General features: G+C 39.7%; 1 protein-coding gene across 1 annotated transcript; it reads left to right on the top strand.

Moving 5' to 3' along the window:
• Positions 1–4438: 4438 nt before the first annotated feature.
• On the top strand, positions 4439–12228 carry zmp:0000001236 (mastermind-like protein 2; the record flags this gene model as incomplete). Its single annotated transcript, XM_034239781.1, is given in 5 exon segments — positions 4439–5644; positions 10289–10453; positions 10576–10684; positions 10772–11286; positions 11288–12228. Coding segments are annotated over 5 exon segments (2313 nt in total), but the record flags the coding sequence as incomplete, so codon positions are not given.
• Between the last annotated feature and the right edge of the window lie 1447 nt (positions 12229–13675).

The raw sequence follows: 13675 nt of genomic DNA, 5'->3' as shown, positions 1-13675 counted from the left end.
TAATCTTGATTATTCTTGTTGTTTCGTAGTAGAAATACATGTGAACATCTCTCTCTTACCTGAAATGTGCTGAATTAAAGCCATGACTTTGTAACAAACGGAGATTCAGAAGCAATAATAAGGGATACAGGAAAGACTAAGCAGAATCTGTCAGCCCCCCTGACCTGATTAAACTGGAACTATACATTGCCTTGTGAATGAACATACTGTATCACAGCCTCAGCTGCCTTACCTCCCTTCACATAATTAAACATTTCAAGTTATCCAGGATGTTTTAATTCAATTTCTCTGGATATAATATAATCGCTCACAGCTTAAGACGGCTAGTAGAGACCCTTTAATTAAAATGAGCCCTTTACACTTTCTCAGCATTCTGCAAGCAGATAGCTGACTGTTGTACGGCAGCCGATCATTGGCACTGGTCTGAGGGCTCTTGTTTCTTATCTGGCAATAAAGAGCTGAAATCCCCTCTCGCAACAGTATACAACCTGCAGAACCACATCAATATTATGTCTCCCTAGGAACACAATAGTCGTATTTATTCCTTTTATTTTTGGGGGCTGTTTTTTCCATGTCAAATGCCTAGAGGAGGGTTTCTAACTCTCGCTGGAGCGAATTGCAACATGTTTCAGAGCTCTGGTGAATAGATTAAAGGCTGTTGAGCTCGTTCTTTTGGTGAGTCACACTCAAACACAAAACCTTCGAACACTTGTAAACCTATACCCTTCAAGTATGCTAAGCTCGGAGGACTGTGCCACCGGACTGACAGATGGTACCAGGAGGCCTGGTGTTGCGTCCCTGTGATGGCTCACCCGGAGCCCCATCGACAGTGCTCAGCATCACCACACTGCTCAGCTTGACACAAGCTAGCAGCCCTCCAGCTCCCAGGAATAGATAGCCTTTGTTGACAGGGCCAAGGTCAGGTTCCTCACTGCCACAGTCAAAGAGCATTGATAAGCAGTATCCAAATGGTTATGCTCAAAAGTGAAATCCATTCTGGTTTTATGAAGCTTATTTTCTCGGAAATTGTCCACAGTAAAAAAGCACACGGTTTGGATGGATTCCAAAAAAAGTTGCACCTCGTTCAAATCTGTAAAACACTGTGTTATTTTTCTCTTTCTTGTAGCTGTGAGATTATTTTGTTGGCTTTGGTTTTGTAATAATAAAAACATATTTGAATGAAAGTTCTGCTTACTGCAAATTGAACCCCGATAGTAGGGAAGTTGCGTATTAACAGCCCAGAAAACCAGCAGTAATTCCTCCATCTCTAAGAATATTAGTATATAACACATATGTTTAAACCTCTCATGTAGCAGGAGTCACTTTCAAAGTGATTCAGAGCTTCTAAGCTCATTAAATGTTAATCAGAAAATCTATTTTCAGATCACATGGAGATCTGTCAAGAGGATTTCAGGCCAGCTAAGAGGCCACTGCTTCTGAGTGCTACGTGATCAGGATGGTCCTTTATTTGAGAAATAATTTAAATCTAAAAAGTATATGTTTTTTGGTACCCAAATGAAGTTTACACACATGACATTGATCTAACCTTGATAAAACCATGATTTCACTCCTTTAAAAGCTTTTGAATTTCAACGAAGAACTGCTCTTGACTTGAGTCCGTTTTTATGGCACACAGGCAGTAGTGAGGCAACCCAGCCTCTCAATGGCTTTTTGCAACTATCTACTATCCTCTGCATAATTCATGATGTGTTTTCTCAGACAGTGCCTTGAACCATGAGGAGTGCTCCTGTCTGTCTTCCACAGAAAGAGCCCTCTGGTAGGGGAGAGTGTGTGCATGAGCTGCACACACTGGAGGGCCTGTTTTCATCTGCATTTGGAGGAAAACAGATGTCCAGTAGCCTATAGAGACGCACAATGTTTAATGGTCTGGATCTCAGTGAAAATGGTGAAAAGGAGCTAGAGAACGAGACCTTTTGTAATGAAATCGTGGACCATCTCCAAGTTAAAATTGTATGTGTCTCTTTAATACTCCGTATAAGCTTGGCATCGTCTATCCAGTCATTACATCATCTGACAAGATTTCTTTCTTTTGAGTCTCTTGTAAGAACTTTTTTCGACTGAGGCAAACTTTAGTGGCAGAGCACTTTTAAAATCAAAATACAAGTTGCTTCTCTGCAAGTAATGCATTGTCCACTTAATTTTTCATAAACAAATGCTAACTAAGCTTATATGAAAAGAATGTCAAAGACAGGGTAACACTACACTAAAATAAACATATCCTTTTATTTATTTGTTAGCCCATTGATAACATATAATGTTACTGATATGGACCTATGTGTTTCAAATAGGGTTGGATCAAAATGAAATATTGTGCATTTTTTATTAATAGTTAATCGATAAAGTATACATGGAAAACAATGTATTTCCATGCATTTCAGTATTTGTTAGGTCAAAGTCTTGAGTAAGGTGATTTATAACAAATTATTTGTCAACTTTGTTTTGTTTGGTAAAAAGTAATTCTCTACATATTATAATACAGTTGTAAAAAAAGGGACTATTTTAAGAGTAACATGTAATTAAGATTATTTGGTCGAGGGACCTTTAATGCACCATCAACTAGAGTTTTGAAACTGGGTTCTCCCTCCAGCTGCAGTACTACAGGGGCAAAATATTCTGTAGTTGACAAAAAAAAAAGGAAACGCGTTGGTCACCCTTGCTTGACTTTGACATTATTCACACACTCCAGCTCTCTTTTTTTCTTCCATGAACGTCATCTTTTTCTTCTACCGTCACACATGTTGTTGTAAAGCTCCAGCAAGTACCAAGTGCAAAAATCTAGATATATTTCCAGGTTACCATTCATCGTATTTAAGTGCATGCAGAAAAAAACAGTAACTCAAGGTAATGCTTTAGAACATGTTCTGCACTAATGTGAAGTACAACAGCTTCTACTTACCGTGCTAAATGCAAAGCCACTGCTGTGATGCTCTGAATATAATTGATCATTTTAGTATCCCTCCCACTCTCAGTACAACACCACCATCAACATAATCATAATCATCCACATCCATTCGATATGTGGAAAAGCATACACACTTATTAGCTTCAATAAAGGAGGCTTGGTGAATCACAGATGTGTTTGGATTCAAATGTGAAGATATATCTCTGAACAATTGTTCGGAGCATTAGCAGCAGTAATACAGACACAAACCGAGTGGAAATGTAGTGAACTGCAGGATACACTCCAAACCCTCAGGCTATGAATCATCTTAATGTAATGTGTGCCAGCAGGTGGAAATGACTCAAATGTGTTCCCACTGTGAAATATGCAACACACTCCTCCTGTCTGTGCTCAGGTTGGTGTGCAATCCAAGCCTTTTAGTTTCCATGCAGGCGCTACGTTAAAAGATAGTCAGATAATCAGCCTTTTCTATATGTACACAACCCTGTGCCTGTAATTACTACCAGCGAGAACATTTCTAAGGACTTATAGACTCGCGGTCTCGCGCGGAGGAAAAACCTCCTTTGTTTTGTTGACATGACAATCATATCTGCTCCTCAATATATAAATAATCTATTTTTCATATAATAACATGCACATTTTGTTACGTGTGTTTAATGCTTCAGTTCTTTGGAGATGTTAGTGAGTGGTTACAGCTTTGAGTCATGTGGATATGCTCATTACCTTAAATGAAGACAACCAGATAGGACAAAAGGAAGTCAGGTTTCTGCAGCAGCATGTTAAGCAGAATCTCAGCCACAAAGGAGAAACTCCGCTATCTAACGAAGCACAATGGAAGAAAAAAAATGATGTATGCAAATGAGGGAAACAAAGACCCTATTCTTCTCTCTGCAGTCTGTCGACTGTATTAGATTCCTAGTTATCTTTACAGCCCATCCTCTGCACACCATCTACATTCTATCAAAAACACTTTACCTCATCCATGCATGGAAAGTGTTTCAATACAACTATATATTAAATGTAAAGTATTATTTGAATAATCTGATGTTTACAATGTAACACGAGTCTGTGATTTATGTCAGAATAAAGCATTTTAGACATCACTGTTTTAAAATCAAAATGTATTCCACATAAAAAAACACTGTCTATTAATAAAAGTAATCTTCCTAAATGTCCCAAGCTGGCCTAGTATGCAGCATCTTTAGGCCTGGGAGCAAATTGTGAAATTGAATGAATTTACATGGTGATACTGGATGTCGAATGTAATGCATCCACTCTATCACCACAATTCAAATTGGCTCACTAGACAGCTTTTGAATAAAGTGGAGAAATTAAAAACCTTGTTAGGAACATGTTTTCTTGTGGGTAAGTCTTCTATTGAAATTCAGACTCCATTACCGTTGAGATATTTTTTAGAAAAACACTTACCCTGTAAATAATATATTAATGTAATGGATATGAGGTATCAAGTTTTTCTGAAGTGTTTTTAAATATCCATTCTTTTATGTCTTTCAGCTTCAAGGATCTTTGCGCAGGAAGATTGAGGGCCATGCACCAGGACACGCATCAAAGCAGAATGGACTCTCGTGTGGTTTCTCTGGATCTGACTTTAAGCGAGTCCGTATGGATACGGGTGGCCTGGGACATGGACCCTGTAACCATAACTTAACCCAGTCTCATTCCCTGCAAGGCTCCTCAACCATGGGCATGCAGAGGAAGAATTACATGATGCCCCATGGAGTGGGGTCAGACATATTCAACATGACCCTGAAAGAAATGAAAAAAGAGCCCATTGAGGTGCAGTCTTGTGGCCAGTCAAACGCAGAGATGATCTTTGACTTCAAAGATGAAGGCGGTGGTCAGATTGACCCAGACCTCCAGGATCTTTTTGACGAGCTGACAAAGACAGTTCCAACGTTGAATGACCTGGAGTTTGAGAAGATGCTGAAGCAGGATGATACATTCGGTTTGGACCTTGGTCGGCCGAGCTCGGCAGGAACAGCCAGGAATCTGTGTCCCCCATTGGATAGGCCCATAAAGATGGAGCACTCCCCAGACTTTGGCCCAATTCACGGTGGCTCGCCACAGCTTCGACCAGCCTCAGCGGGACCCTCTTTCACGTTGACCAACACCCCTACTACCACCTCGTCGCAGAAAGCTAACAATCAGGCAGGACACCCTAGAGCTCTGCCCTGCTGGCCAGAGATATCCCACGCAGAGCAGCTGAAGCAGATGGCAGCAAACCAGCAACAGCCAAGCACTCTGCTCCATCACCACCATCAAACACCACCCGCAGGATTGACCAACTGGGCTCCCGCCATGAGTACCAACTCCTCCACCAGCGCCTTCCCCCAGGACAAGGTCTCCAGCCCGGCCCAGCTCAACCAGCAGAGGATTGGCCCTCAAAGTAAAGGGATCAACAACTGCCTCTTCAAGTCAAATGGCCACAACGGCTCCCATCATTTGGACATGAAGATTCTCAGCACCAAACCCACCTTGCACTTCAGCCCTAAAGCACCCCATTCTGCCAGCCAACCGATGCCCATTATGGGGAACTCTGTGAACAAGGCACAGCCGCAACAGTCGCTGTCAACCGTCCAGAATCAGCCCCATCCATCCCTCCACTTTCAGAACCAGCAGATCTCCACGTCAGGGACTCTCTGCCTGCCGCCCAAGCCGGTTCCCTCAGGGCTGCCGTTCAAACTAGCACAACAGCGACAGGTAAGACAATTACACTCTTGCTCTCAGGTGAACATCTCCAAATGTTGACTGAGCAATTTTTACCATGCCCAAAACTAAAGAGGAGCATGACATTCAAATGTATTATACATATTACAGTCCCTGAATTTAAGCTGCAAAGCCTTCTAAAGACTTACTTTACATCTAACTTTATATATGAGTTTATCATATATATGGCATTAGAGTCGCAAGGATTTCGGAATACATGTGCCACCATCACGCTGTATAATAAAATACAACAGAGGTAGTGTAGTTAAGTTATTAGGTACATTAATGGCAGTAACCAAAATCTTAAGTGTCCTAATACAGTGCAATGACTTAAAGGTACATTTTGAATAATTACAAATGTCCTGTCTGGTTTTATTTCTAACTGGGTTGTGTGATTTTGTTACGCCCTATATACCAAGTAAATAGTATCACTTGTTTACTGAAGGTATAGTAACATGATGCAGTGCAGTCAAGCTCACTTTGTTCCCTCATCAATCGGTTCCCTCAGTTTCCCCGCAGCAGCCAACCTGCTGTCTGAACAGTAACAATGCATCGCTGTTTGTTTTGGGATTTTATTTTCATTGTTCTAGCTGCTTGACTGTGCCTTTGCTGTTGTGACTCCCTTGAATATGTATTTCCCCTCAAAGTGTTTTGACGATGACACAGATTGCCAGAGCATGGTAGATTAACATGCAGGACTTCTAATTTCTCTGCTTGTCATGGTGGCTCCCCATCAGTGCACAGATATGCACAGCGGGATTTGCTAATTGGAGGTTGTTAGCTACAAGGGACAAGTGGTGGAAAATGACAGTAATCTGCTTAGCCTAGTGCCGGAGGTTGAGCCACTGATTTGTTATGATTGGGTAGATTTAGACCGTCCCCTCTTTCCTTTTTGCTCTAACAGTATCTGCGGCTGTCTTTGTGTGAAATGATAATGCGAGCCACACGAGAGAGCTCTCATAACCTTTACAGATCAAGGGAAGTGCTTGAGTGACTGGGAGGAGGGGGAGAAGAAGGGAGTTATTCAGACATGGAAGTAAACAAGGTAGGAAGGCAAACACATCATCACACACGGTTAAAACAGAGCCGGTTTTACCACTACGGTGTCAGAGAGCCACTTACACTCTCAACAAAACACATGTCCCTTTTTAAAAATCTACATTATCACAAGTTTTCTATCCATGTGTGAAAAATCAAAGCAAAGGGGGATTATTTTGTATATACACCATACACACGTCAGAATTTGCATAAGCATCAATATGAGTATTAGCAATAGGGATGAAATAATAATGTATCAGTGGTAATATGTTTGTGCTTTTTAACCTAATATAACATGTTTAATAAACAAGTGATAAGCATTAAAGAAAACAGCATTTCATAGTTAACCTTTTCAGAGACGTAGAAGAGCTGGATATGAATTGAAAAGCTTTAAATTGATTTTGATAAATTATTAAAAAAGTGAACTTTTTCAAAGCGTACATTTCCTGAAAGTAAAAGCTCAGTTTGTTTGAATAAATAATAAACCTAGGGATATAGCATAGGAATTGTGAAGAAGAGCCCTCTTATAATCTTAGAACAAGTCTTTAAAAAAAGCTGATTGTGTGTGTCTTTTGCAGTCGGCATGGACAGGGTTAAAAGTCTAGGTAATGAGGAAGGGACAGCTCACTGAGAGGAGCGAAGAGTGGAGTCTCTTCCCACAGTGAATTGAATTAGTAATGCCAGAGAAATAAAGGTCCTGAAAGAGTGCCTTGAATCCCCTGTGTAACGCTAGCAACTAGCAGTGGGCTCCCTCTCACTCTGTGAAGCTGAGGACATTCTTTTTTAAAAACCAGCCAGAGATGTGGGCTTTGGTGCTTGTTTGAAGCTACTGCTGTTTAATAATCGGTTGCTGAGTCAAACATGTCAAAATTCAAATACACCACTCTGCAACTTTCTAGCTGTGAGGTCACACACACACACACACACACACACACACACACACACACACACACACACACATATACACATACACATACACACACACACACACACACACAAAAAGTATGAATACATTCTCTGGCAGCTTACAGTAGAGGACACTAATGCATTATGAAACCTGAGTTACTGTGTTTGGTTGGCAATGCTATTTCAAGGACACAATTTAGCTAGTCACATCAGTATAGCTGTGTTGTGCGTTTAATCTAAAGAAAGACAACTTTTTTGGGTTCCATGACATGGCAGCGACAACAATCCTGGCGTTGTGAAATTCTTCACAGTTATTTGGTATTTATAATGTCTGAAATAAAATCAGAAACATATTGGTTTACTCAAAACATTTCAAAAATCTGTATGGACTTGTAGGTGATTGATTGCAATACAGCTGTCCATTTAAGGGAATATTAAAAACAGTCTTTGTTTTCTAGCATAAATGGAGGTTTTTAGCCCTTTTTTAGTTTGAGCTACTTACCCCTTTTCACCAAAAATTATTTTGTAATTTACATTTTTACAATGGGGATTAGACCTGTTATATGGAACGGCTTCCATAATATATGTATGCATAATATGTTATCTAATTACTTGAATAATTGTAATAATATATTTATTCTGATCAATGCGAGACCTAATAAGAGGTTTACCTTTTTCCATATTTAACTTTCAGTGCCGTTAAAGCTGTACACTGTGTATACTTGTCTTGATAGATTCATACACATTTCCAACATTCTACAGAATTGTATCCAGAGTGACTTCTACTTCTGTGAAGACAGGCATTTGGCAGCAATTTCATCATCCAGTCAGTGAATAGCTTCAGCTAATACAGATTCCCCTGTAAGGCTGCACAAGAGTATGCACTTTCCTTTTCTGCAGAATAGAGTGCTTTCCTTACTCACAACACAGAACCCCAAATTACAATTTAAAAAAAGGATTGCTCGCAGTAAATAATGACTCCTCAGCTTTTGTTGATAATCTTGTGGCACCACATCCCTCAGTTAGGATAAGAGTGGGGCCAAGGGGGTTTAGCCTACCAGGTCACTCCGGCAGTGCTGTGAAGGGAGTGCTTGTTTCCTGGGAAAGGGAACCGCGGCCAAGTCCAGATGCCGAGGCGGTCCCCAGGGACAGCGTCCTGAGTCCAGGCTGGAGGAAGTGCAGTGTGAGAGCCGTCAAGGCTGGGCCTGGATCACTGTCAGCTGCCTGCACTGCCGCAGGATGGGAGACTATATCACTCCGCTCCTTCCATGAGGCTGGAGCCACATGTGGTATTCATTAACAACAAGCTTGTGAAGAACGAGAGGGGGGAAAAAACATGGAAAACAGCTTTATGACACATCGGGATGACAGAGAGTATTGTACACGCTAAAACACCCCTCATTGGGTTTTTCTCACAACAAAGATGGAATAAACTCCCTCTATTGTAACTCTGCGGGGGAAATGTGTGTGATACTCACCATTTCTCATAGTCTCCATAACTGGATACAGTGAATCAAAGCCAGTAACAGGAGAAACCACTGTTTTGATGTTTTAGTCCCTGTGTAACCTCATTGCCATGCTCGGTTTGCTGTGTGGGTTGAAACTCGACGAGAAGGCGAATATTAGCTCATGTGAAATGGCTTGTGACTCCTGATGAGTTTCAACTTCCCTTCACACGTACACGCACATATACACTTACTTCCCTCTCTTTTTTTCTGTTTTCCTCCCTGGGACTACAGAGTCACCTCCCTGTAGGGATTCACTCTGCAAATAATCGTTCTTCTAAGTAATAGCTCCTGCTAAATGCACTGTTACATTTCTAATCCATTTCACCCTGGGAAACATTTTAAGTCAACACAATGACTGACATTGTATACACAGGGTGTGTTGACTTGGATTTGGTGCACATTAACCTCCTTCATGACAAATGCTTGCACTTGGGTGAAGCTTGAGCGTTATGAGTGTCCTTGTGTCCACAAGAAGGATAGGTTTTACTTGCAGTGCAGGGATGGTGCGTACAGCTGCCTAAAAAAGCTACGAAAATATACATTACAAGGACATATAACATCTCAACCAGAGCAATGGTGAAAGCTTATCTGCAATAGCATATGTTCAGGAAAAGACTTCAAACAAAACACTAGTTCTCAATTTTATTTGAGTGCTGCGGACTACAACATTTTAATCAGTGTGATCGTGTCAGTTGCCAAATGGATTTCTAGTGGATGGAATGCCTCCGTGCCAAACACAACACAGTGATCAGAAAAGGAGAGCTTATTAAATGGAGGTAGTCATGGTGCTGGCGCTTAACTCCCCATTGGCACACATTTCTTGCTGTCTCAGGGATTCTTTCCACTCTCTTTAGACACAATTATCAAGGGAGAAGCAGGCCTTGAGGAGGGCTCATACTCCCCCTTCCAAAAAAAGCCTCTCTCCAAAGTCTCCCTTTTTCATCTGCAGAGGGAGTAGCCTTGACCACATTCTGGAGGTTGAATAGCATCTTTGACACTGGTCTAAGATGTCTTGTAGAGTTTTGCCCTCTAGTGGACAACTCGTAGTATTACTATGTTTTGGTTTTTGTGTTTTCCCACAACAGATTTCATAGTACTTGGCTCCAATTACCAGGCAAAAATACATATATAAAGAAGTACGTGTATTCACCCTAATTTTAAAACAATGTGTGTTCTTTTCTTTTAGGGGGTTCCTCCTGGTCCGAGGCTGCCCACCAATGGAAGTTTAGGAGTCATGTCAGCCCAGACGCAGCCACGGCCCCCGGTGCCCATTAACCAGCTAAAAGGCCCTGCCAAAACTCAGGCCATGCAGAGACAGCTTACTCAACAACAGCTCACTATTAGCAATTCAGTAAGAGGCCACTTACATCACACTGCTTTGACTAATTAATAAGCACTTCAGACTTTGAGAGAATTCGGCAGAATTGATTAATCACATAATAAGTATTCACAACTTTGTCTTTCCTTTTTCAGGATAAGGACAATGCACATGATCAGTTTAATCGTCATCTTACAAGACCGCCACCTGATTACAAGCAGTCAAGAAGTATGGTGGGAGTTCAGCAAGGAAACCTCTTCACAGGTAATGTGCAGTTTTCATTAGTGGGAAGGGCTTGAATTAAAAATAAGCAGCCATAATTATAATCAGTTTTTCTTGATATCTTTCTAGGTCAAAACTCCTCCCAGTCTTCCAGCAATGGGCCTGAGAATGACCTACAGTCTATGTCCTGTCACCTCCCAAATGGGCCCGGCCCGAAGATGAGTCAGCCACCATCGGACCGCAGGTTTGGTATCGGGACTGACCTTCGTCCGAATCCCTGTATTGGTCAATTCCAGCAGCATAACAATCAGAATCGAATTGGACTCAATCAAAATAAAGCTAGGTTCTTGGGGCCAAGCACACACGGAAATTCTTTTGGGATGAACAATGTAGCAGGTGTACAGCAGCCGAGAACAGCTGACCTGCATTCCTCAGGGGTCCCAGGACAGGCCCTCGGAGGCTTGATGAAAAATGTTAACATGGGCTGGGGCTCAGCCAACAAGCAAGTGACAACTGGACTTGTTAGACGGTTACCCAATCCCCTCCAGTCTCAGGGTGGGCAGCTGGACATGCCAACCCACCCCTACCAACAGAGGCACATCGGCCCTCAAAACCAGGTAGCACCAGACATTGGGATGCTCCCTCTTAAACCCTTCGCTAAGAGACACAGTTCCAAGACCAAACCAGCCGATGATGGGATCTCCATCAACAATGGGGACCCTGAACCAGGCCTCTCCTGAACAGAGGGTACCAGCAGGGAACTTTGCAGAGCCCGGCTCTAGCAGCTACCAGAATAACCGGGCCAACCGTCTGACCTTTGACTTCCTCCCTGAGGGAGACAACACAGTTCCAGGGATCAACACAGACTCAGACTTCATAGACTCTCTGCTCAAGTCTGGCTCTGGCAATGATGATTGGATGAAAGATATAAATTTGGATGAGATTCTGGGCAGTCACTCGTGAATTTGGGTCACAGATTGCTATCAACCCATAGCTCAGAGTATAGAGATTATGGGTGTTAGGGGGAACATTTGTAAATAATGTTTAAATGGAATTTTATAAACTCATATTATTTGTTATCCAAGTATACTGTATTGTTTTGTATGGTAATAACTGTGAAAGGAATTTGTGTTCTGTCCTTAGTACTCCTGCATATTGTATTCCTGGTATATCAAGAAACTACTTTTCTATTCAGTCACTGTTTTTATGGTTTGTCATATTCATGCCGTAGTGCTGTGGTAAAGGATAACATATCAATTCACACTGTGAAAAAAAACATTGCTGTGTTGCTTTCAAGTTCATCTTGGTATTCCAAGTTAAGTTTCTAAATCTGCATCCACTATTTAGCATGACGTTATTTACCTTCAGAAGTTTTGCTCAGTCATGCACACGGAGAACCTTGCCACAACAAATGTTTTCTTAGTTATTGTTTATGTTTTTTCATCTGTGGTAGTTTTCGATGCAGTTTAAGTAATGTAACCCTTCATTTTTTCATGTGATATTTAATAAGTATTGGGATAGTAATGAGACATTATAATACATGTAATTAATCAAATTGATTTGAATAAACAAATATATAAAATGTGCTTATTTGGTTCACGTTTTGCCTTTTGGGATGCCTGTCTCTTAAATATAGTTTTTCAATCAAAGTAATAGTTTTCTAACAGCTGTTTTGTTGTTGATTAATAAATGAAAAGGTAAAGTTTGTTTAAAAAAGTGATAGTAATATGAATCTTAGAAAAGTCATAGTATACTATTTCATAAAAAAGTTACAACCATCAAATATTTCTTAAATAAGTCGTTAAGTTTGTAAAAATAAAATGCCATAAAAAAGTTATAGCATAGTATATGATTAAAATGTATACAAAATCAAAATATAGTATGTCATACAAAAAACACAAATAAAATGGATCTTAAAGAAGTCATAGTATAGTATTCCATAAACAGATTCATGAAGATGAACTCAATAGTGTCATTAAAAAAAGATTTTGAATGTTTGTGTGTCTATAAAATGTCATGAGGAAATCCTAGTATTGTATGTCAAAATAGACATGGTAAAGTACGTCATAGAATTATGATTAAATATGTCTAAAGAATTATAGTATAGTATGTTATAAAAAGTAATAGCATTATTTCATATAAAAAGTCATAGCATAGTATCTAATAAAAACGCATACTTTAGGATGTCATAAAAAGTAATCATGTCATATATGTGATTATATACATACATATGCGTTTTGTCATAACACATAAAAAACTCTATAGTATGTCATTAAAAAGTATTGCAGAGTAAGTCATAAAAAGATTTTTAAAAACGAATATTATGTTGTAAAAATCATAGTACAGTCTGTCATGAGAAAGTGATACAAAAAATCATAGTATAGTACAAAAAAAGTCGTGATATAGTATTTCATAAAAAAAGTCATAACATGTCACAAAAAGTTATCACATAGTATGTGATTAAAAAGTAATTAAACAGCCATAGCATATCAATTAAAGAGCAATTAAAAACAGAATACTATAATATTTCAGAAGAAAATCTGGTTTAGTACTATAAAACAACTATAAGATAGTTTACCATCAAGTAGGGGGAAAAAAGTATATAAAAACCATACAATTCATAATCAGTCATACAGTAGGTCGGACATAAATGTTGTATAGAACTTTCTTTTTGTTTTGTTTAAATATGTATGCATTAGACACTTTTTTATAAAATTGCACACGTTAAAAATGTCATAAAAAAATGTTATAACGTAGTATGCCATAAACAATTTCATAATATAGTGCGAGAACATATTTGCGATGATGGTCAAAGCGAAAGACAACATAAATACTTAAGTACATGAGTAATATGTTTATAATGAATGGGGCTGTTTTAAAATCAATTGAGAACTTGCAGGTTTATTTTTTGATTCTACTGTAGGTCACAAAATGTAATGTAAAATATAAGAAACAGCAGTTTTACGATATCACAGTGAGCACAACAAAAGCTTAAACAGTAGCTGGGTAGCTTCCATATATAACTCATTTTAG

Source organism: Gymnodraco acuticeps, unplaced genomic scaffold, assembly GCF_902827175.1.
Source record: "Gymnodraco acuticeps unplaced genomic scaffold, fGymAcu1.1, whole genome shotgun sequence".
Lineage (NCBI taxonomy): Eukaryota > Metazoa > Chordata > Actinopteri > Perciformes > Bathydraconidae > Gymnodraco > Gymnodraco acuticeps.
Note: the sequence above shows the minus strand (reverse complement) of the source record. Positions and strands in the feature narration are given on the sequence as shown.